The 27,167-nt window shown below is 31.2% G+C and overlaps 3 protein-coding genes across 4 annotated transcripts in view; all 3 read left to right on the top strand.

Annotated features, from left to right (window-relative positions):
* The window catches only part of LOC146529840 (CD151 antigen-like), a 154,316-nt gene that overhangs the window by 48,708 nt on the left and 78,441 nt on the right, over nucleotides 1–27,167 (top strand). The gene's annotated exons all lie outside the window — the stretch shown is intronic.
* SH3PX1 (sorting nexin 33-like protein SH3PX1) overlaps nucleotides 1–27,167 on the top strand; it is a 141,855-nt gene that overhangs the window by 48,643 nt on the left and 66,045 nt on the right. The window lies entirely within an intron of this gene.
* On the top strand, nucleotides 17,448–20,900 carry LOC146529842 (uncharacterized). Its single transcript, XM_085200288.1, has 2 exons — nucleotides 17,448–17,673; nucleotides 18,327–20,900. The coding sequence occupies exon 2, from the start codon at nucleotides 18,335–18,337 to the stop codon at nucleotides 20,804–20,806; it is 2,472 nt and encodes an 823-aa protein (XP_085056414.1). The 5' UTR covers nucleotides 17,448–17,673; nucleotides 18,327–18,334; the 3' UTR covers nucleotides 20,807–20,900.

Below are 27,167 nucleotides of genomic sequence, written 5' to 3'. Positions count from 1 at the left end.
AGCTTATTCTATAGACTTTAACAGCTTTAAAACTGATTCCTGTCAAGATTATAATTAAATTTACTTAGAACTTTTTAATTTTGCAACCACCGAGGTATTATTAAGTTAGAATTATTCCATTAACTACCGTTGTTTCTAGTCTACTGAACTTATAATTCCTCTTAGACTTACTGAACTTGGTAAAAATTTAGAGACCTTCGTGGAGTAGCGGCACAAGGGTGTGACTGTAACGCGAAGATTGTAGGTTCGATAGTAGACTCGAGGTAGTGAAATATTTATTTACATTAAATGAAAATATTCAATTTCTTCGCTTTGGTGTCGAGGCAAAGCGCGGCGTTGAGTTCTGCCATTCAACACGCAATACCTCCAGAATTCGGCAGAAAGTGCGTACCCTGTGGGGCAGTGCGGAATACAGCGTGAAGCAGATTTTTTTATTTTTTAACTATAAAGTGAAACTGTTTTATACAAACACCAAAATTTCAAATAATAAATCAAGTAGAAGAACAAATGTTTACTATTCTATTTTACCTATTTTCCTTTGGTAATGAACGTGAAGTTTGGTCCACACAAACTAGCTCTAAATCCGTAGAAAAAGCTTATTCAATTTTCTAGAACTTTCGTACAAACAACCACTTCTGTAGAATCTTATTTTTCGACTTAATGCCGATTAAATATACCATACAAAATTCATTCTTTTTTTCCTTTTTACACGAATTACACATTTTATGGGGTGCATAAGTAATTATTAAGAAATATTTTAGTCCAAATATAATTACTTAAAACTCAAAGAGCCCATTCAAAGTGCGTGGTAGTCAAAAAGATCAAAAATACTTTGTAATTTCCTTTATATATAGAGTACTGGGAGTTTCCTTTAAATATTTACTGAATCCCGCATAAACTTTGGCAACTTTCTGTTACGCGTACACCACAAAAATATCGATATTATACGTCAAAAGCGATTGATGTGGTTTAACAATTTATTATTATTATAAAATACATTTCATATTAATAGAGTGGTTAGGTAGACACAAGTATGCAACTGTAGATGCAACAGGTTGTGAGTTCGATTCCCACTCGAGAAAATTTAATATTTAACATTTTCATTTCTTCGCTCTGGTGTAGAGGCAAAAGAGAGAAACACCTGTGCCTTGAGAATTCGACGGAAAGTGGGAAGCGGAGTATCTTAACACTAAATTATATAACGAGCTTTTATATTGGATTAGCTAGAATTAGCAGGTATTTTAATACTAAGTATTTTACTATTTAAAATTCAAGTAATGTGGTAAGAGAAATGTATCCAACATTTTCAATCTCATCAGAAATGCCACACTAAGACGTCAAGGGATAACTAAAGCGATCATACTCGTATGCTTTGCACCTCGCCTCTTTGAAAGGCTGGCCTTTAGCCGTCGTAGCCTGTATTTCCGGGCTTCCTCCCAAGGCACCCACAGGGGACTGTGCAAGCCTAACATGAATTTCAAGTTAAATTCGAAATGCTGGTTGAATAAATGTACTAAATCTTGCTTTTAGGAAGAAAAAAGTGAAGAAACTGTAAATCAATTTCTTTTACACTCTATTCCCCACTTTCCGCCAAATTCTGTAGTCATTGTATGTTTAGTGTGGAACTTAACGCCTCGCTTAATCTCGTTACAAGAGCGAGAAAATGAAAATATTAAATCCCCCCAGGAAGAATCGAACCAACAATCGCCTCGTTTAGAATCGCACATTGTGCGCTTGCCTACGACGGAAGAAGAGCTTAGATATATTACGACTAAGATTTGTATATGCAAACATTACAAACAAATATTTTGTATAGTATTCGCCTTTTCTTAAACAATGTAGGTAGGTACATATTATGTAGTACTTGAAAAATAATAAAGGTGGTTTCTGCAGACTACTATAAAAGCTCCGATAGTAACCTTACTAGGTTTATTATAACTATTATACAATCATAATTAATACTTCTAATTTTTTTTGTAGCTTTACGCTGTATGCTTCACGGGAACCTGAGAATCTAGTGTTAAGACAATTTGTTTCCATCAATACACTTCCTTGTGTTCCCTATTTTCCGCCGAATTAATGAAGAAAGGAGGTATTACGTGATGAGGGGCGGAATTCAACTCCGCGCTGCCTCTTTACCAAAGCAAGAAATGAAATTATTCAATATTTTTCTATGTCCTCAAGTGGGAATCGAACACAATGCCATCAATAATGATTTTTCATTATTTTCACACCGCCCATATAACATATAAAAACACGAATGTAGTTTTTATCCAAATGAAAGTACTTTCGAGCAATCTATTTCCATACTAAGGGCGGCTCGAGCACTCTTTGTTTAAGTAAACGTTCTCTCTACGTACCGTTATTAAAATTTTCCTTTATTTCTTATTCTACGATGCCCTTAAGCTATATCTAAAATGAGAATATTGTCGTATGGATACCGTACATGACTACTTTCATTATAATATTATGTTTTTTTAAGTTGTCTTATTTTTATTTGAGTATATACTTAATTGAATATTGAAATATTTCTCGTTTTGAAATATTTAATATCAACTCAAGCGTGTATCTTGTTTCATAAAAAATATATTGTGATCGCATTCAGTAAATGAATACCGATATTTATAAAATTTATAAAAAAACTGTCTATGGTAGCGCAGTGGAACAGCATCTGACCTTAAATTCGACGGTTGTGGTTCGATTTTCTCAAAAGAAATAAATTATTTTTTCGCTTTGGTACAAGACGTTCAGCTACGCCACTCAACACACATAAGAAATGAGAAAAATAAGAAATGACAGAAAAAAAATACAATCTTTTTTTATTGCTGTCAAAATTGACCTCGGTTATTTAAAATGATGTTCTCTACAGGAATACCGACGATATCGGGTTCGGATCACGCAGCTTTATTGAATTATTCATACAAGGATTTTGCATTTTGATGAGGACCTTTAATAAATACGTCAAACGACGCACTTGTAGGTGCAGTGCCACTCGATATGCAAAAGTAATGAATAAATCACGAGGAAACTGGCTTTGTATTTGATATTTCGCTTACAATTTTCGTTCAATCCTTCTAGTATCGATGCTAGAATAGATTTTTGAGTAGGTTATGAGTTAATTAACAGTCAGTCTTAATTTATTGGAAAAACAAAATATGTTCCAAATATTATACCTTTTTGCACTATCTATGGCGGAATTTTTTAGTTAGCATTTTACCTTTACAAATGAATATAAAAAAATATTCTCTAAGATTTAACCATCGCATTCAGTCAGGTACTTAAAACCTGCACTGCGAAGGCTTATTACAGCGGCACGCTATGTCCCGCACAAAGCAGTGTAGACAGAGAGAACCAAATGTTAAAACACTTTATTCTCCATTTTTCGCCGAATTCTGGAGGCATTGAGTATTGAGTGGCCGAACTAAACGCCGCGCTTTTCTTCGACACCGGGGCGAAGAAAATAGAAATTTTAAATATTTAATTACCTCGAGTGAGAATCAAAACCACAATCGGTCACGTTTACAGTCACATTATATTACTGCGATCAAGCCAGTCGTATCGCTACATTTATTATTACAATATTTTTTTTACATAGTTTATATGTAGATAAAGTTGTTATTTTATGTTAATGTTATTTCGTATTTGTTAAATGAAGTTTAGAATTACATAATAATCCTCCGAGTGGTGCAAGACGCTCTAATTAACTTAGTACGTAGGAGACTGACGGAGCCACTCGAATACTGGAATTGAGATGTTTATTTAGTTAGCCAGTGCTCGGGGGTGTCTTTTGATGACGCTACAGCAACTAGCTTTTACTTTGTGTTCTCGTCTTTAGATTATATATACTTTATAAATATACGAATTTAAAGTTTTTCTCAAATTCTGTATATTTTTTTTTTTAGTAGCTTTAAGCTATATCCCGAATATAACAGGGTAGGTAGAAGGAACTTGCTGTGTAGATAAATTCTTATAAGCATAAAAATAATTCAAAAATATTATCAAATATATTGCATCATATTTTATTCGTACATTTGTAATGAAATAATTGAAATTAGGATATTAACGCATATTAAAGCCTAAAATATGTTTTGACTGTAACTGCTAATTTATATCAGTATAACATCTGTTTCCCATTTATTAGGACTTAATGAAATATTCGTTGTTAATTATTGTATTTCAAACTAGCACGTTCAAAATACCATAAATGAAGAACTGAACTGAGATTTTATGGATTTGTTAACCGGTGGTTGCGTTAAATTAAATTAGATTAGATAATATTTTTCTCCTCGTGTGGGGATCGAACCCATAACCATTCGCGTTTGCAGACACACACACACACGCATGTGTCACGATTGGAATTAAAATAAAAATAAAATTAAATATGAATATGAAATTAAAAAGAAAATTAGTGAACATTTTACAGTTTGCTAAAGCAAGAGCTGAAGGCATGGACAATAGACTATCAGCCCGTTCAATATTGACGGTGCGCCGTACACCCGCAGAGACTTGAATAGATCACTAACGAACAAGATTGACAAACTAACCGAATTACTTTAAATGGAAATGGGTTCAATTTTTCATAATTAAAACTATTTATATAATATTTGAAAATGGAAATGGAAATGGAGAATGAAAATGGTAAACATGTTAAAAGTATTCATATTATACGAATAAAAAATTTATAGAGTGTGATTTTACCACCATCAAGGAATCCAAATAAAATTTTACACTTCAAACTTCGACATGAAAAGATCCCATTAAAGTATTTACAATAGTATGCAAATATTATACCTTAATTTAACACGGCGTTGGGTTTCATTATCCGGAAGGCAAAACTTGTTAATAGACGGGAAACGGAGAATCCATTAGTTCTTGTGAAAATTATCTTATCTCACAAAATGAGAGAGATGCGTTAAAATTATAAATATAATCTTTAGTAGGTACTTTACATCTAAAAAAATTTCACGCTTTATCCCGCATTATAGCACGGTAGGTAAAACATTGCGTGTTAACTGGCAGAACTACCCACTTTGTCTTACCAGACCGGGAAAATGAAGATAATAATTAATTCTCACGATTAGGGATAAAATCAAATTTATCATCAAATACTGACTCACTCATACTGTCTCACTGCACCATAAAGACTTTATATTCAAAGTTTTCTTAAAATCATATCAATATCGACAATTACATACTACTATTAAACTAAATTAAATGCCATACCATTTATATGCCATTGATAAAAGCTTACACAGACACAGAAAATATTATTTTTAACACAAAACGTTAAAAATACTATTTTTCAACTGTCCATTTGTATACAAAAGAAAGGTAAGCGCTCCTTTCTGTAGTAAATGTTGTCTCTCATTCTGCGTGCCTATTCATGTTATTTAAGCTGTCCGTAAAAGGTAAGTTGAATGTATTTGAAAAGCAATTTTGCCTTTGTAAAAAGAAAATATATCGAAAAGTCTAAGAAACGTATTCATCATTTTATATTTTAGTATTGTAGGGACACATTTAATTAAATGTATTTATTAACCATGTAATGTAAAAACCATATAAAGATTAACATCGGCAGAAAAAGTCCTCGACTGACCCTGTTAGTGGACGAAGACTGAAAGTTCATTAATCCTTCATACATCTAAAACTATAAAGATAAAATTTCTTGAAACATTATAGAATGGTGAAACACACAGTTACGAACGCTCTTTAATTTAAATATTATTATTTTTTTATATTTTTTTTGGAAAAATAAACACTAAGCATTATTTAACACTAAATAAAAAAACACTAACTAAAACACTCTTTATTGTTTCTCAAGTCGCATTCCCAAAACGTTGTAATTAGTCGAATCATTTACGATAGTTCGCGAAGGCGTTCATATTCATATATCCAAGTTAAATGCCTCATAAATTCCAATAACCACCAACACGGCTGTCCGTAATCCCGCTACAATTACTTATCTCTATCCCGATCTATCGCTATAGGGATATTCATCAGTATGGGATATACATCATGGGAGAATTAATTAATGTTTGGTTTAATGAATTACTGGGCTCTGAGCTGGTAAATCTTAACATAGGATATAGCGCTGCTTCGGACCATTTGATACTATAAGCTTAATTACAGTACGTATATAAATATAGTCTAATTGTTGATTTTATTTTGTAGTTGGGAAATTTTTGTTTTTATTTTAGAAATTGTATAGGTATCAATTTTAAGGTAACGGAATTTGAACATGCGCCTCTTGAAAACCAATCAAGTCCAATCGCTCTGAAGCGCTCTAATTTTGTCGACTGTATAAATAAATTTTAACATAAATATATTGTGAAAATTATCGTAATACAACAACTATAGTAAATAATGAAAAGATTTAAACCATTTTTTTTCCGATTGTTTAACTTATTAAAAGAATACTAAAGAAATCATTAGCGAAATTGAGTTTTAAGGAAAAATATTTTAAGTACAATGTATAATGTATAATATATACTTACTTGTTAAACCTTACCACATCAACAAGTTAATATTTATAGAGGCAAAACTTTCAAACGTCAAAGGTCAAAAGGATAGAGAGACGTAAAAGCAAAGATTTCCAAAGTATACAAAGCCATCTTCAACTTTCCTGCGGGCGCTCGTTTGTGGAGGATTTAATTTTCACACAGTTATAAAACTTTATACCTACTCTGATAATGGCGTAGCGAAAATAATATTAAGCTTTGGTTAATACCATTTTTCCCAGTAAAAATTGTAATCTATCGAGCGTGAGGGACAGCATGTAACTGTAAATGTTATGGGTTCGATCCTCACTCTGTAGAACTTAGAAGTAGAATAGACACAGGCCCAGCCTGATGGACAGCCGCACGTCTAAAGGCGAGTCCCGCAGGGAAGACCCTTGCTGCCGTTGACATCCTCTCAAGATCAGAGTACCCTTTTCTCTATCCAACGGAGGTGGCTGCAAAGGCCTGGGCTAACATGTAAAATAAGCATAAAAACATGGTTTAAAACATTCTCAAAGATGACAAAACCTTTGGGGTGGCGCTCTCTTGCGGAAGATTTAATTTGTTCAAGTTATACACCTCAAAATTCCACAGAGAACGAAAAGGGTATCAGAAATAATTAAAATAGTTCTCCAAATAAAATTATTTAGGATACCTTAAATATTTAACACCCATCTTAAAATATCAATAACGGTATTAAGAGAGAAAAAGAAATGATAAATAAAACAATCTAGATCTTTAAACAATATTTTCTTTTTCATTATAGACTGACGGGACCTAGTGTTTAGATAATCCGTTTCCCACGCTCCACCAAATTTTTGAGACCTTCGAGTTAAGTGGAAAAACTTAAGCCGCGTTTTATCTCCCCAGAGCATTTACAATGAGACATCGTCGCTTTTAAAGAACTTAAAAAATGATAATAATATTTAAAAACTTAATAAGAACTCTTAAGTTAAAATACAAATATATATTTTTAATTTAATTCTTTCTAAAAAGGAAGACGGAAATAATTTCAGTACAAAAATCTTCATCCTCTAATTTTACAATACTTGATTAATAGTATTTTCATTGTCACACCAATATTGCTTAAAAAACGTTACACAAATGTATGTAAAATGTTCATATAAATAGCGGTTATTTCAATGAAATTTTCAGTGATTTGGGTTGCAATTAACATTTACATAGTAACACCGCTCAAACCCCTTCCGGTCCAGATAAGGGCGTAATTAAAATAATTAGACTGGGCAACACGCGTAAAACTCGCAACTTTTGTCAGACGATTTAACTATGATATTTTATACATTAAAACTTTAAATATTATGATATTCATGTAAGATAACGATTATATTATATTATATTAGAGAAGTTGCAAATTAATTTATTTAGCTATCTGATGAAAATGTATATTTTCATTTCTTCGCTCTGGTGTCAAAAGAAAGCACGGCGTTGAGTTCCGCCACTCAACACGCAATGTCTCCAGAATTTGGCGGATTTTTTTTAGGCCGTATATTTATATATGCGTAAAGTAAATAATACTATATGTATTTTCAGTTTTTGATGTTCGCGATTGAGTGGTCAGTTTATGTAAATAGTAAGAAATATTGAAATACTACTGTTCTTCATTTTCAATTCGGTTAATAGACTTACATGTTGCTGAAACCAACGTTACCGTTCATTTTCACAAAATGAATGTTTACTAATTTCACTAGCTTCACATTTAAAATTGCCATTATTGTTCTTTCGTACGGACGGACAATATATTGTGTCAATTTATTCCTGATCTTTTCTTTATGTAATGAATATTAGTTATACATTTCCATAATATTTACTATGATTACAATTAATTAATAAAACAAGAGCTACCAAAATAGAAACAAACTTATAAAGTGCGCTAAATGTGTTTAATATCTTTTAATTTTGAAAATAGAACGTCAGACGTAATATTCAGGGTAGAGTGGATAAATACCACACGAGAAGGAAAGCGAGTACATAATGAGCTCTCGCTAAATACGACTCGAGATGAGATGAAATTGTAGGGAATATACACCGCTATGCTTAATATTGTTCATTTCGAACTGAGATAAAATTACCTAAACAAAAATGAAAAAAATTAAAAACGAAAAAAAAGGGAAAAATATTGAATAAAAACTAACAAAAATAGATAAGAAAAAGATAATAGAGAATTAAAGAATGTCAACAGTATTGTTATTTTAGACAGATATGTCATTTTTGGTGTCGGTGAAAATTTGAGGTTTTTTTTAACTAATTATAATAATTATGATCATCTTTATGATCTTCTCATTGGTGCATTAAGAAGTTATCTATTAAAATTATATTTGCGTTTGCAGGCACCGAATCCTAAAATAACAGAAAAAAGTAAGTTTCAATAATTTAATTAGTTGTTTTTTAATAATGATTATTTTGAAGAATTTAAAATATTATTTATTTCTTTGTAATATTTTCTGCGTAAAAAACATACAATTAAGTCCCCCTCCTATTTGTAGACGACTACAATTCTACAAATATTTAAACAGCACATGCATTAGGGTAAAAATTTCGTTTCTAAACTTTAATTTTATTTTAAAATAGCACGTAGGTTACAATTTGTGCAAAGATAATGTATAATTTTGCTAAATTATAACAAAAAATTAAGAGGGCGAAGGCGTTCGGTCGCTAGTAAAGAATAGTTAAAATATCTCTATTTGATGTGATAATGAATTAAAAAAATAATATTTTTGCAATAAACAAAAATATTATTTAGTTTCACGTATGATACATATATAGAAGGGTCAGAGCCAAACTAATGTTAAGTGACTCCGTTATCCGCTTTTGCATAGTCTGAATTTGACAATATCTTAATAAAACTTTTGTTTCGTTATAAGATCTTTTTCCAATATTTCAACTTTCACTAGGTCGTATTCCAATATGTATTTCATGGTCAAGACATAAAAGTAGGCATGACTATCGTTAAGCCCTTGGCTTGCAGCCAGCTACATATTGGTATGTTAGGCTGGCACTTAACAGAATACAATGGACATTGAGAAACCTTAAGCTACTAACTAAACTGAATTGATTTATTTTAAGATACTCATAAATTTCTGAAGCAGCATAATTGTAATATCTTTGTTTGGAACGAACTATTGAGGCCGTATTGGCGCAGCACAGGGGTGTGACTGTAACGCAACGGTTGTGGATTCAATCCCCTCTCGAGGAAGTGAAATATTTATTTACATTTATATTGCCATTTCTTCGCTCTGGTGACGAGCCAAAGCGCGGCGTTGAGTTCTTCCACTTAACACGCAATGCCTCCATAATTCGTCAGAAAGTGGGGAACGGAGTGTCTTAACACTAGGTTCCCTCTGCCTATCCTGCTGTGTGCGGGATACAGCGAAAAGCGTGAATTTTTCTTATTGTTTTAGTCAATTTCTAAATAAGAGGTAAATATGTGACTGGAAATAATGTTATCGACATTGACAGAAAATTTGACATCATTCTTCGAACATTGAGTGTAATGCCCTATTTAGGTTGCCAAGCACGAATGCGAAATTTCATCAGAGTTATATATTTGTGGGTTGTACATAAATTTCTTGCAAATATAAAGTTTGTCAATATAATCTTTTTTGATTTAATCAGATATGAGAAGCTTGTGCCTTAATATAAAATGAAAAGAAATAAGTTATTATTTTCGAAGTAAACACCAACAGGATAGCATATCAAAAAACACAATAAAATGACGACACAATAAAAGTTTTTCCGTTAACCACGAACAAGGGTGAATCTCTGTCATTTTATTCCCATGGATTTGTTCTTCCTTTGAATATATTATTGACAAAACACATAAATCTTGACGTGTCTGGTTTATATACGAACTATCGTACCGTAACTCACTTTACTTTTTCAACAGCTAGAGTTTAGAAATACTCGTATAGAGTATGAAGAAAGAAATGGTGAAATTCCTCTTGATAGAATAACTACAGGTATTTATAGTCTAACTATCAAATACTCTTGTCTGCTTTCTCTACAACCATTTCTGGAAAAAAACAAAAATACATCTTAATAATAAAATATTTTTTTCAAACGTTTTGCGAACGTAGGTGCTCGCTAAGACGGGAATTCGCAATATTCGACTTCTAAGGGGTTGTTTTTGGGGTTGAAAGTTTGTATGAAACTTCGTTACTACAAATGCTAGGAGTCTCAAATTTTGCATGGACGTCACTTATAAGACGTAGGTACTCATGGAGACAGAAATTACTAATAACATAGTTTACGCAGGAGAAGCCGCGGGCGGGCCGCTAGTATTATATAAGGCGTAGAATGTAAATAAAAATCAGAATCAGCTTCAATCAGTATCCCAGACAGAGGAAACAGGTGTTAAGACAATCCGTTCCCCCTTTCCGCCGAATTCTGGAGGCATTGCGTGTTGAGTGGCAGAACCCAACGCCGCACTTTTTGCCTCGGCACCAGAGCGAAGAAACGGAAATATAAATTAAATAAAAGAACATCTATATTTTTGTATAAACAAAATATCAACTTTTGTATGTGTAATTAATTTGCCAGGTCATCGATTATAGTACGGAAGGCGGTTACAAATCGTAATTACGATAAATTGCCTCTCCGGTGGAGGCGAAGGCTGACGCCTGCTCCCTGGTAGTTTGATCATTAGCCCTACTAGTCTTATAAAGGCTTTGGTCAAAATATTTTGATCTCAATCTGGCATAGGAAAAATATGAATAGGCAGTTTGGAAGTTACATTAATGATATTTATTAACTTGTCTTATACAAATAATAATCATTTAAACAGAAGCCGTTGTGGCGCATGGGCACGAGCGCGTGACTGTATACGCAACACGCTATCGGTTCGATTCCCGATTCGAGGAAATGAAATATTAAATATTTTCATTTCTTGGCTCTGGTGTCGAAGCAAATATTTTTTTAAAACACATACTTTTTACACTTAACTATAGCATATAAATAAAAAAATATAGCGTCTTATCTCTAATCAGTCGTCCTTTTAATTACCTACTCAGCCTAGCCTATAGAAAAAATATATATGAAAATTTCGTTTAATACACTGAAGAATATTTTCTGCTTTTTTTTACACTCTTTTAAATTTCAGCCAATTTGGCATCAGCTATTGATTACAGGGTGAAAGGCGGCGGCCACAAATCGTGATCACGACAAATTGGTTTTCCGTAGAGAGAGGCCTGACACATCGCCCTCTAGTGAGCTCATTAAGTACCTAATGTAGACCTTAACCTAGCTTTTGCGCTTAAATAATTTCTTATAATATTATCATTTCTTAAGTTGTTTTAGTAGATATTTTGTGCTGTTGTGGTGTTAATAGAATTACGATTAATAATCTTGGATACGGATCTGTTTTGTATCCAGATGTTTTTATTTAATTTCTAGATTCTTCAATTTTATTTTAACAAAGCTTTCATCGCGTGCATCGAGCAAGAAGACAGTATGGTATTTCTAAATTCTCTCACTTACATATGAAATTAAATGCACAACCTAAAACCCAAACTAAAACATTGACGTTCCAGGATTAACATCCTGAAGAATAAAAAAAAGATTTTTTTTTATTGTCAAGACACAGATATAATCAAAATGTATAGCAAACATAAATAACGTTTACTGCGAGTAAACAACCGTAACTCCAAGTAAGAACGCCCGGAGCCCTGAAAACGTGAGGCGACTCTAAGTATAAAACTTACACATAAAGTTCGCCTTTTCGCCGGAACAAGCTTTATGAAGTTTATACTTGACATAAATAGCATCTACAGTTGGGCTGCAATCATTTATGTGCCTACCAGTCTCTAGAAAATAAACAAATGTAAGTACTTCTTAGCGTTCAGTACTTATATCTATCTTTATATCTATCTTTATATCTATCTTTATATCTATCTATATATGTATATATAGTGCTCGTCCGTTACTGTGACTGATAGAGCTGACAGACGAAATGTCAATACTAGGTTCCCAGGTTCCCTTTACTTGCAAATATCTTTAATTTAATGGTTTATTATAAATAATGTAAATTTATTTTTTAAACAATATTAGTATTATTAATCTTTTCTATATTTTTCCTTTGTATTCTCTCGTTTTGACAAATTGATTTCTATTATTGATTGGTTTCTATTTTTATCTTTTAAAATACGGATAGATACCCTAAAAAGTTACATCAAAATTCATTTATATTGTTTCTATCCAATACTTTCTTTTATAATTATTTTTCTTATCAATATAAATGTTACTAAGATATTTTCAAGACATGTCAAATCCCCTTACGTTAGAATTTTACTATGTAACTAAAATAAATAATTTTCTATCCTTTATTGTGAAAGTAACATTTTTCAAAAATCAATTTACTTAAAAACATGGAAAACGTAAAACGTAAATTAGAAGAACACTTTATGGTGTGAATATATGCGAGATACATTTTGCCCTGTCATTTTCAATAACGATCGCAGCTGCTAGCCAGTAAAGCACCGAGTTAGGCTTCATTCTAACTAAACGTTCGCGTTTTCTATTAAATTGTGTAATAGATTAAAAGCTTAATTATATCACAATGTAACACCGTTAAAGGTATTATTTTGTCAGGTATAATTTAGCTTTTAAGCGTGGTTTAATTTTGTTAATAATTCTCAAGTACGATAGATATATTATGATAATATTCTAGCAGTGTGAGCTCATTTTGTTCCGAATTTTGTTATAATATTACTTTTTTTCGTATAGTTTAATGATTTTTATTAATCTGATCTTACGAAAAATAATTTAAATAATAATTTAAATTAAATTATTTGATCACAAATACTTAATATTTACTTACTTTTTTAGTACAATTTTACAAGAAAAAAATTTGATTTAAAAATTAATAAAAAAATGTACGGTCTATAGTATTTTATTAAGAGGTCCTTCTTCTAAATATTCTCACGCCTGTTCATTGTACGTTCAGTGTGAATACATCTTAATCGAAAAATTCTACCAAACATTCCCTAAATGCTCGCATAATTGAACTACGAGAGCCGCGTCATTTAACACCTGACTATATTTCACGCAATATATCAGAAAAAGTCCTATAATTATTATTTTTAAAGAGGAATTAACGTTATATAAAATATATTACAGACTCGTATATATGTTGAAATTGATAAAAAAAATGTTTGACAATTTTATAAATAATATATAGGGTTAATCGCTAGTTACTATAACTATATATCTATACGTATTTTATGTATTTTTATATACCTACAAAGTAAATCTTTTTATTGTTATTTATCTTAAGCATCCGTCATTGTTTGTATAAATAGAAAATAGAGATGACTTTAATATTTATGTGCAGTCCGTGAAATATTATGGTATAATCAGTACAGTATTTCATCTGCCCGTCGTGGCACAGCGGCACACCATCTGCTTGTTTACGCGATGATTGCGGATTTGATTCCCAATCAAGGGAATTAATCAGTTTTTATTTCTTCGCTCTCATAACAAAGGTGGAGGCGTTGAGTTCCGTCACATAAAATGTCTTAAAAATGAAGCGGAAAGTGGAGAGCGGAGAGTTCAAAATTACGTTTCGCCTACCTAACCAGCTATATGCATAAATACCTATAGCCAATAAAAACAACGCATTGTTTTCCCTTCTAACACAGCAGTAAAGAACAAATAATATTTTTTACATGGAAAATATTCACAAGAAGCTATAAATGTTGCTCTTTACATCTTCGCTTTAGGTAAAATATAGAAGAAGCGAAAATAAAAAATAACGGGTGGGCGAGCAAATCTTCATATCGATTTTCCTTATCACATTCACTTTGCATAAAGCTTGTACAATATAGATATTATTATGGAAATAAAGAATATTCTAGAAATATATTTAGCATAACATACGATTATTGCCATATATAAATAAATAATATGTCCTTTTATCTTAACATTGGATGTCAAAGACTAGAGTTAGGTAATTAGTATTTATTTCTCAATATCATATCGAAGGAATACATTTTCGTTTGTACATACATAAATGAAAACAACTGAAATATAGGCAATTATTAACACTTAATTCTTTTATTGAAGAAATCTTTAAAAAAATATTATTTTATTTTTTTTAGCTTTACGCTGTATCATATTACGGTAGTCAGTGGCAATCTGAGAACCTAGAGTTAAGAGACTTCGTTGCCAAGTTTTCACAGAATTCTCGAGGCGTTGAGTGTTGAATAACAGAACTCAAGGCTTTGCCTCATTACCAAAGTGAGGAAATAAAAATATTAAATATTACAATTCCTCAAGTGGGAATCGAACTCTCAACTTGTCGCATTCACGCAGGCTTGTACTCCTTGCGTCACGACTGGCCTCAACGGCTACGAGTATTATTATTTGTACATATAAACAAATATACAATATTGAAATTTTAGTACTGCTATAATAACACACTATTAATTTTATAGCTATATACTATAATGTATAACGATTATAAAACTGGTGATTTCCCCAAAATCGATTATTGAAAGTTCTAATATGCTCTAATGAACGTTCAAAATCGATTTGCTTTCGGACTCGTGACCGCATTTTCTCATTATCACATCACTTACAACTCCTAACTAAGTTTTAAGTGCACTTCTGTCTAATGACGCGTGACTCAACGGTTTTCGGACGGTTGTTCAATGGACATACTTAACATGGATTTATATCGTAAAAATGCTAATATTAACTAAGAAATACAGCATTAAGATGTGATCGAAGGAAAACAAGTATTATATTAACTCTAAGTAGGAGGACGTTTATTGTAGAGTTTATTTGAAAATGATGATCAGCAGTGGGGAATGGGAACGAAGTGTCTAAATACTAGGTTCCCAGGTTCCTTCTGCCTACTCTGCTATGTATGTGATACAGCGTGAAATTAAAAAAAATAGTAAAGTATTATGTTACTAGAGCAAAAAATATTATGTACCTGATCTTTGATTCTCTGCCTTTCAAACACAAGTAAGCGCATTGACGTCAATCTGCTATCCTCTCTAACACGTACATGTCTCCTCATGCAAGTCTAATCCATAGTTGGGTGCACTGCTCACCCTGCAACACGAAGGGCGGTGAATCCATGGAATGGTAAGTAGTTTTTCCACAATTCAACTTTACAAATAATTAAATCTCAGCACCGCAATTTATATTATCAAACCGGAAAGGCATTTGTATTATAGGATGAAGAAGCCTTTAACCAAAATGTAATTTAAATTCACAACTGGAGGATTTAGTCAGACATCATTGAAATGTTGTTACAATTACAACAAGAAAAATAAGATATATTTTTACTGTGCAATAAATATTTAACAAATACAATCATTATAATATAATAATACCCAATGGAACAAAATCTGACTGTAAGCGCGATGGCTGTGGGTTCAAATCCCAGTCAAGGGAATACTTTATTTTCATTTCCCTAACGCGGTTCAGCTCCGCCACTCAAATGTCTCGAAAAATGAGCGACAGAGTGGAAAGCAAAATATCTTATACATTAGATTACACTCTTATAAAAAGGAAAATGAAATGAATACATTAAAAATTATCTAAATAAAATATGTTAAAGTAAATCTCTGAAAGTGAATTTCAGTTTGCTATACTCGTATGCATAAGCTTTGTTATTTTACGGTGATACCTGAATTTGCATAATGACCTGCGAGGTGACGTAAGGTGATCTCGCTCGTGATACATTAGTGCAGATAAATTATCTCCCTTAGACGCTAATATACGACGCGACGTACGCAAACCTCTATTGCAGAAATGAAAATATATTTTAAAGATATTAAGAACATATTTCTGTAGTTTATCAGAGTGAGGAATTATTATTTTTTTCAGATTCTCGTTGCATCAAGCAAAGTAGGCATAGGGAACCTATCGTTAAGACACTCCGTTCCCCACTTTAATCCAAATTCTGGAGGTATTTGTGAGGCGGCTGCCAGAGCTAGGAAATTAAATCGAATGGATTAATTCCCATTTATTTAAATTAATTAAATGGGAATCGAACCCACATCCCATCGCGTTTACAATCAGAGGCTTGTTCCCCTGTGACACTACGACCTAATTTCTTATTATTTTTTTAAATTATTTTTAAATACGGCATTAATATGTGAATAATAATATATCACGCATTAGTATAAATCCATATTCAATGTTTAAGTAGGTACTTTTGGGATGACGTTTAAGTACTATTTTATTCATTCAACTATTTTAATGCAATTATTTTCTCACTTATTACTAATTAAAACCGAAATAAGTTAATAATTATTTTATAATAAAGATATATTGTATAAAAAAATAAGCGAAACTTTAGTCGCTTTAGCCCCATTTGACTCTCAAACGCGTCCCAAGTAGGCACGTAAAACTTTAAGTGCTTACGAAGCGGCTCTTTGCTATTGAAATAATTCACATTCACTTGAATCAACTTGAACGAAACACTGCACTTGTAACGAAATACCGCTCAAAAATCCTTTTTTTACATAATAAATTATTTATTAAAAGGTTTTTTTTAGTAAAATAGATTTTAAGAAAAAGGATATGGGTCATAATCAGAAAAAGTGACCATTTTGTGTCTTTTCTTGTCCCGCTACTTTGAATGCGTTTTAAAAATACAATTTTAAAGATAGCTTAAATATTTTGCCATTTAAGATAAATTTACTTATTAACTTAAAGATTTTTGTAATATTTTAAGTGTATTATGGCTAATAATAGTATTTTTTGTTAGTTGAAAAAAACTTTTCAAAATGCTTCCATACAATTTTTCGTGTCCCATTCACCACTTTACTTTTTAAAACTTGATTTGTTACGAATGTTTATGGTTTTATTTGATTTCAGATATGTTTATATTACTTTACTTTATGCATAATATTGAATAGAACTACTTTTATTGATACATTATTTAACAAATAATATATATTAATTAAGTAAATTTGTCCCAAAATATTGTCTTTTTGTTACTCAGGGCTAGTAACGTACAATTAAATTATGAACGCAATTATTTTGAATGTTATTTAATATTATTTTTTATTGTGGCAACATTATTGTAAAAGTTAATGCTATCGTAGCTACAACCAGTAGTGTTCTCGCAGCAGTCGAGAGGTTCAAACGTTTTTGAGTGAATGAGTGAAATTACATCTCAGGGTTATAAACGGCTTTTATTTTGGTAAGTATTCTATAATTTCGTTTTCTTGTTTATGTTATTTGCTTCTTTTTACAAAATCTCAAAAAAGAACTTCAATGCTTGCACATGCAACACGTGGCTTATGAGCAAATATTTAAAAAGGTTAGAATTTCTCAGACTTCATTTTCAATTTCGTTATATTTCGTTACGTAACGAAACTGAGAAAATATGAAGCCTAGTTCACAATTACGCTACCAATGTTTTATTATATATATATATATAATATAAATTGTACCGAACCGGTGCTTGTATATGGAAGATATGTATATAAGAAAAAAAATTGCTTGCATATGAAAACAAAAATTAGTGGCTTTTCATAACGTAAACTAACCAAAAGTTTTTAAAGTTTTTTGCCTGTTTGCTTGTTTGTCTATGTGTTTGTGCACGCTAATCTCAGAAACGGCTTAACCAATTTAGATAAAAGCATTATTTTATTCTTCCTGAAATTAGTTGTGATTTTGTGATTACTATTTTCTTCTATGGAAATAGTAAATTAATAAATATGTAGTTAAAGCGGGTGAAGCTTTTATTTAAAAACAAATACCTTCTGTACTAGCGTTGTTAAAGATCTAAACAATAAACATGAAATGTTATTAAATGCCTAATATAATTGATAAATATTATTTTATTTTTAGTAAGCGTCATGGCTCCTATGTCAAATGCTGAAAGACAAAAAAAATATAGAGAACGTCTTAAACAGACCAATCCTATTAAATATGAAGATATGCGGAATAAACACTTACAAAGAATTAAACTTAAAAAAATAAAAATTAATGAACAAAACCAACTTCAACAAGAAAAAACAAGAGCAAAATGGAGAGAATATTCTGATCGATATTATAAAAAAAAGAAGAATAATAAAATTTTAAATGAATCTAGAACTACAAATACTTCAATGGTTTCAAAGGAATGTGTAAAAAGTTGGAAACTTAAAATAATTAATTTTCAAAATAAGCTCCGACAGTGCGAAGATAAATTAAAAAAAACATTAACAAAACAGGAAACAATGAGAAAGCAAATTTATCGCCTAAAACAAATAATTTTCAATGAGAGAAATAAATCAAGACATGTAACAATTGACAGAGACCAATCGATACCTTCTGAATTTAATATTCTTTCGGAGTCTATTAGTTCGATATATAAGCAGTCTTCACCGACAGAAAAAACAGTGATTAAAAAAATTGTAAATAGTCCTATAACTAAGAAGTATCGTATGGTCACAAAATTGGGGCATACTATTGGTATAAAAAGCAGAATTCGTATAAAAAAAAAATTTTCTACACAAAGGAAATCCCTTATTCAACAGATACATAATTTTTATTTGAGAGATGATATTAGCCGAGCTACAGCTGGCAAGAAAGAATGCAAAACTAAAGAAAAAACTAAAATGCAAATACGATTCTTGACAGACACTATATTGAATCTATATAGGACTTATAAAAAAGAAGGAGGCAAAGCGTCGTATTCTACCCTGGTCAGATACCGTCCATTTTACGTCCTGAGTCCAAAGTTACATAATAGAGAAACGTGTGCTTGTATACGACACGCTAACATAGGTTTTAAAATAACGAAACTTTACAAGCTCGGAATCCTAAAAACAAATAAAATTGAAGATATTTTGAAAGATATTGCTTGTAATCTAAGTTGCAAAGAGTGCATGTATGGAAATTGCCATGTGTGTGCCATGAAAAAAGTTGAAATTAAAAAAAATCCTGATGACAAAACCGTCTGTTGGCTGCAGTGGTGTATGAAAACTGTGCCTTACAAAAAAATTAATGAAGAAGGTGAAGAGGTGGAGACTTTTTCTAAAAGATTTTCAAAAGAAGTAATCTCTGATCAGTTTGGTTCCTTATTACAAAAATTTCAACAAGAGGTTACATTATTTAAGAAGCATTATTTCAATATGATGCACCAGCACAAATTATTTCGAGAGTGTGTTGACAATATTAAAAAGAATGAAATTGTAATTGTTGTTGATTTTTCTGAAAACTATCAATGTAAGTATAATTTAGAGATACAGAGTATGCACTATGCCTCCTCACGGACACAAATAACATTGCACACTGGTGTAGCATATGTAAAAAATGAAGATGCCGCTGGATTTTGTTCTATTTCCCCTAATAACGAGCATACCCCGCACTCTATTTGGGCTCATCTGTTACCTGTTTTGAATTCAATTAAGTATCAACACCCTGAGATAGATACCTTACATGTGCATTCTGACGGCCCAACCACACAATACCGGCAAAAGAAGAATTTTGCCCTCTTTGATGTGATTACTAAACAGTTGGGATATAAATATGCTACATGGTCCTATTTCGAAGCAGCTCATGGAAAAAATGCAGCAGACGGTATAGGTGGAGTTTTAAAACGTACATTAGATCGACATGTTGCTTATGGAAAAGATATTTCTAATGCTGTGGAAGCTTTTATGCTATTAAAAGAAGAAACCAATATAAGTCTTTATTATGTATCAGATAAAGATATTAAAGTTATAAAGGAAACTTATGCTGTATTCGATTTATACCCTTTAATTGGAACCATGTCTTTACATCAAATCATCACTACCAATAAGCCTGGTGTAATAAAATATAGACATGTAAGTTGTTTTTGTGGTGATGAGCGGGGAAACTGTTCTTGTTTTAACATAAAACTCCACACCCTCTACAAAGAGGTAACACCAAACATAACTACGAGTACACCAAGGATATCTAAAACAGTAAAAGATACTGATAGAAAAAAAAATACAAAAGAGGAAGGAAACCAAGCTCATAATATTTCAAAAAGGCCAAAATATAGTGAGAGGAAAAGCAATAAGAAATATAAGCAAGGGTCACCAGGAAAAGAGAATAAATCACCACACAAAAGGAATACAGAAAGTGACAATAGTCTCTATGTAAATGAAAAAAATAACTCCGTATCATCTGATATTAAGAAAACTCAAAAAGTTACTATTTTATCGGATATTAAATTACATCCAGACAATCAACGATATTATGATTTTAGTTCACCAGGACCTTCTTCATTTCATATTATTGATCCTACTCATGATATATGTTTATTTAACAACAATAGTAATTCCAGTGATAATGACTCAAATCTTGATATATTTTAAAGTGGATTTAATTTTATCATTATCTTTGTGATCTCTAACTAGAAATATAAGTTTATTATGTTACGAACTAGCATTATTATATTGTTAATATTGACAGTTTGTTATGTTTTCTTCTTACATTTATAATCTGTTAATTCAACGATTGAATCTTTAAAATTTTAATTTGTGTCTCATTAAATAATAAAAAAAAATAGTTTTATTCGTATATCCTTACTTTGTTGTGCATAATGCCTTATGACATCAGTTTCGTAACAAACATTATCAGTATTGTTACATATCAGTTACGTTACGAATTCGAAAATGTCCACTTTTCTGATTATGACCCATATACAAATTGATATTTTTTTAATATTAGTTTTTAACGTTAATAAATGGTAAAGTTCTACCAAATGTATCGTAGCGACGCGAAATATGAACTTACGCCCACTTACAAACAAGTTTAAGCGTAGGTAGTGCACGAATAGCTTTATAAAAATTATAAAATGAATATTTGCATCTAAAAATGTTCTGTCTCTGATTTTTCACTTACTTTTTCATTTAGTCACATTTTTCGTATGCAATTTCCATTTTCCGGAACTCCTCCGCGAAGTTCTTTTCAACAAAGGATTTTTCTCGTTAGAGACGACTGATAGCAATAAAGGCAACATTGCAAGTGTTCTATAAAATATATCATACATATTTATATGTTCGTTCGTTTTGTGTTTTACTATCATTTATGTCAATCATATATATCACCTGCGTGAACTACGTTATTATTAATTTCTGTCTCCATGAGTACCTACGTCCTATAAGTGAGGTCCATGCAAAATTTGAGACTCCTAGCATTTGAAGTAACGAAGTTTTATATAAACCTTCAACCCCAAAAACAACCCCTTAGAAGTCGAATATTGCAAATTCCCGTCTTAGCGAGCACCTACGTCCTACAAGTAACTCCTATGCAAAATTTGAGATTCCTAGCACATGTAGTTTCTGAGATTTCGTGATGAGTGAGTGACCTTTCGAGTTTATATATATAGATTAAATAATACCTTATAAATATATTTTTATTTATTTTATATGAAAATAAAGATGTTCCTAGCCCTATCATTGGAATACATCAGTTTTTCTCGTATATATAACGTAATAACGTAAAGCTTATGATAGGTAATCAATATTTACCAGAGAGACAATAGCCTTGGGTGTCAGGATTGGGGGCTCGTGGACACTGGCGTTCACCATTGTTGCAAAGGTCTCATTCAAATAGCGGACTTTCTAAAGAATTGGTCGTATAACCTTCCGTTGTCAAATACAAAAATGGTTTGATTTATTTATTTACATCAGTTTTTTTGATTGTTTTTTTTTTATATAGATACCCTATGATTTTTATCCCTATAGATAAAAGTAGACACAGAATACTTACAAAATATTTTCTTTGCTCTTACCGCAAACATAGATACCTAATATTTAGGCCCGAACTATCATACTAGCTTTCGCTTTTATTATAATTGACACCTATGTCACTGTCACTAAAAATCAAGTGATTACAAAAAAGAAATGATTCATATCGCGAAAATGGGCAAAGGACAAAGCCTCAAAGCATGTTAGCACCTTCTAATGGACTAATTACGAGATAATAAATCAAGTATTTTGACCGAAAAAAAAATATAACCTAGTAAAGAAAACCTAACACGGCTTCATTGAAATATGTCAAATACCTTTGAAATTTTAAAGTATATACAATTTTCATATTTCATTTCATATTCAAAAGAATATTCCGATTTAGGTCAACATGAAACATTTTTGCTATCTTGTAAAATTTGAACACAATTTATATTTATTTTCATATATAAGTCCACAGCGTATTTGTCTAACTATGAAACAAAGCGCTTAGAAGAGCTGTCTCTTACCGCGTACATTATTAAACTCTCCTTTTGTTTCTTATTATTATACGGTACCGAGCTCGCATATACTCGTACTGTATGGAATATGTACAATTAATTTGTTATACGACATTCTAATTACACTCTTTCGTTCATTTCTAACAACAATGATAAAAGTTTTACTTTATGGATAATATAAAACTTAGTTGTGGTATAACTTTATTTATTTTGAGCTTTTAAGCGATTTATATGGTTTAAGTTGGATGTGATTAAAAGTTTTACGATCAGAACTTAATTATATGTTCAAAGTTTTTTATAAATTATAAATTATTTATTTTAACACTGGTAATGCTAAAAATATTGTCAAAATAACAAAATTATGTTTTTAATCCTAGCCATCATAGTCTTCATCTTGAAATTTTTCAGCATACACGTAAATTATGCAAAAATAATACCTTGAAAATTGTATCTAATTCTGAAATATAACACTATTACAAGGCACACATATCAAGAACATGTCCAAACCAATTAAAGTGTATATACATAAGTACACATGCCTGCTCAGCCAAATTTCTAGACAGAAGTTACAACTTTAGTTGTTAGTTCGACCGTTTCGACGTACTATCCGTTAGATATGGATTATTATCTTGCTTCGTTAAAATTTTTATATGGAATTTCAATATATTTATGATCTTAATAAACGTAAAATAGATTATGAAATGATTTAATGTCTTTTGCATCATCCACTTTCATTAACTTCTTCATACAAGGCGTCAGGCGGCTGCTTTTACGTGACATTCCTTTAATATCATCAATCCTAAGCTCTCGAAGGTCAAACGAGGCCTCTCTCTCTCTCTCTCTCTCTCTCGGCCTCTCTTCAAAATAAAAAAGTAAATACATAAATATCAAACGAAATTATTCTATTAAAAATATTTATATGATATATGTACCTTATATATGTTAAGCCTCGACCTATATCATTGAACTAATTAGTTGAGCAACAATCTACCGCGTGCCTCAACTTCCAGCACAGGATCAGGGATTTTGAGAAGTATGCGAATTGCGAAGTGTCACAAATTTGCCGACCCAAGCTAACACACTGTGGCTTTGTTTAAACAATATTAACAGTATTATCTCGAATAGGAAACTTTAATATATCTTTTTCTTTTTTTCTTTTTTGAATTTTTTTTTCTAACTATATGGTTCTGTGATATATGGTTTTAAATTAATAAAAATAATAGTGAAAATACAGAGTTTTTCATTTTCTTTGATAAAGTTAATTATTACTTTCTGAGAATACATGATTTCTAGCATTTAGTTTACTTGGAAACTTATCGTAAAATTCTATATCAATACAGGTTATATTTGACATAAAATACAGTTTTAAAAAATTTTATAATATTCAATTTTAAAAGTCAACCAAAGAAATAGTGTGATATAACCGCAATTTGCTACCTCCACACAGGAAATCTTCTGAGCATTTGTTTAAGCGAAATAACAACGTTGCTTGCTGTCTCTCGCCACATTGTAGATCCTTTCATTTGTTCTTTCAATAGAATTTTTCAATTGAATTCAACATTTAAAAACTAAATAAATATTTTTGAAGTACATTTTATTGTTACTTTAGTTAGTTTCGAAGTTGATTACTACTTCTCATAAGATGAAGTCATAATATGTACAATATCCTGTATTCTGAACATAATAAGGAAGACAGAGGAAACCTGGGAACTTAGTGTTTCGACACTCCGTTCTCCACTTTCATTGTGTGTTGAGTGGCGAAATTCAACACCGCGCAGGAGGCAAACCTGCTCACCAGAACAAAAATATTAAATATTTCATTTCCACGAGTGGGAATCAAACCCACAACCTGTCGCGTTTACAGTCACACTTTGCAGCACTGTGCTGATTGACTATGACTTGCCTCTTAGTCATTTTAATAATAAATTAAAAATATCAATTTGTTAGTTGACTAACTCGAAGCTTTTCTAAATTTATTCAATAAAAACATTCTAAGCATACCTTTCAATATAACGCACCGTAATCCCGTGGAAAGAGAATAATATATTGCCTACTTTAGCCTTTATTATATCCATTAAGCGTTCGCTTTCGACGTGATTTTATATTTTAATAATTTAACTTGATTTTTTGCATATAAGACAAAAATTTATAAATATTTATTTCATAGCTATTTGTTTTACTATAAGACCGTTGATAGATTTTATTGTAAAACCCATGTGTGGCTTTTACTTTATTTTATTTTTTTAAATAAAAACAATAAACTATTTTTTTTACAATAAACTTAAACTTCAATATTAATTACAATGTCGTAGCCATGATCATCACCCAGTAAGTATCGGAAGTAAGTTCTTATTTCCGATTTATATTTCCCATATTTTGTCGGATAGGAACCTAGTGTTACATCACTTATCCTCATCCTCTATAGAGTGGCAGATTTAAAAGCATCATAGTGTTTACATATGTAAAAATTATATATACTTTGTGGAATTAAGGTCCGTAACTTTCATAACTTTAAAAACAAGTCATAACTTTAAATTGGCTTTTTATATTTTAAATCTAAAGCAGTTCATTTTAAATTTAAATTTTAGATTTTTTTTATTTCTAATGTAATGTTTACATTTTTTACTTTTAATTAAGATATTTTTTATTATAATATTAAAAGCAACTTCGTAAGCTCCGTCAGCGATCTTGGAATTCCAAATAAATGTTGACTTTATTAATTTTATAGCAGTTCTGTTTTACTTCCATTAATTGTTCAAAAGTATAATAATTAACGTTATCTCTCGCTCCTGGCACTGATGTCTCCGAGAAAATATTTGAGGTACTTAAAGTTAGGACAAATCTTAATTTCAAATTATAATCCTTAAGAATTTTAAGTTTAACTAACATGTTAGTTATGGCCTTAGTTATGGCTATATAAAAGCTCAAAATGGTGCTCAGAAGTCATACAAAAGGAAGAGGTGCTGTTTTTTCTTACTGTAGTAATATATGTGAATATCAAATAAAAATAAAATTTCAATGAAAATATTAAAATTATTTTTATTGTAAAAATAAAATCCCGACGGCTTATTTTCCATAAATATTAATCATCTGAGTTGTTTGAGCTTGAAATAATGTTTTTTTAGATTACTTTTATCTAAGCTTTTTTATTATCAAATATTTCTTTTATCAAGCCACCAAATCATGGCTGGGTGGATATGAAAAGACCTTATAGCCTTATACGAACTTACTGAATCATACAAACACAGGTTTCAAATAAAACCGTAGTAAAGAAAAGTTATCTCAATGAGACGATAATAAGAAAAAACAGCACTGAACAGTAAATTACCTTCGTATAGTACAAAGCATATGAAAGTTATGCTATTGTGTTGCCCGCCTACTAGTTCATACTGCAACCATAAATTAAGTGCCAATTAGAGTAGAATGATTCTAGTTTTAATTTTCTAGTGCGATGTGGTTTTTACACTAACAATTAATCTGTCAAATTGCACCTAATTGAAGCCATTCGAGGCAGCATTGTGGGTTCGATTCCCACTCGAGGTAATAAAATATTTAATATTTCCATTTCCTCGCTCTAGTGCCGAGCCAAAGCGCGGTGTTGAGTTGGGTCACTCGCAAGGGATCCAGAACTTGGCGGTCAGCGGGGAACGGTAGTCTTAATGGAAACGGAGTGTCTTATCACTAGTTTCCCTGATTCTCTCTGTCCACCTTGCAACACCTGCAACGTTAAGACAAAAAAATAAGAATTTGTAGTATTTATACGTGTTTTCGGCTAGTAAAAAATTTAACGTTTAATGTATTGAAAATCTAAATAATATAAAACAAGTAACAGGTAATTTTGTAGAAGAAATATTCAAATAAAACAATAAAATAAAATATTTTAAAATCATATTCCATTCCTGTCCATATCATTTTAAATTAGATACAAAAAATGTAAAAAACAACTTCAATAAAGAAGCAAAAACTGAGCGGTTACTCTTAGAATTGCGAATATTTCCCGCAACAAGAAACATCGACAAAGTTTTGACGACACTTGCCTTTTTATTGAAACGGGAGTCCGATGTCTCTCGCTTATAACGAAGTTTCTACTGGCTGCCTCTGTTTTGCATTTGTATAATAATTTCGAGGATACCAACCCTTGAAAAGAAGAAAATAAGATAATTAATTATATTTTTACGGAAATAATTCCGTAGCCGGAATAATTTCTTATGTGTGATGTGTTAAGGGGCTTCACTTTTTTTCACGCTTTATCCCGGTAAAATAGCCAGCCTCAACTTGGCGTAACTATCACAGTTCATGAGTTACAGCCTGTCACCATGTAGTTCACAGAGACGGAACCCGAAGTCTTCATAATAGGGTCCCATTTTACTTTTATCCTAAAATATAACTCTGGTTGATGATTTCGGGTTCTATAACCATTAATAAAATTAGATGTAAGAATTATTTTCGCTCTCCTACAGATTATCAATAGCTCTAAAATGTGA

This window comes from Heliconius melpomene, chromosome 17 (genome assembly GCF_056956725.1).
Source record: "Heliconius melpomene rosina isolate 202511_hmr_F chromosome 17, ASM5695672v1, whole genome shotgun sequence".
Lineage (NCBI taxonomy): Eukaryota > Metazoa > Arthropoda > Insecta > Lepidoptera > Nymphalidae > Heliconius > Heliconius melpomene.
Note: the sequence above shows the minus strand (reverse complement) of the source record. Positions and strands in the feature narration are given on the sequence as shown.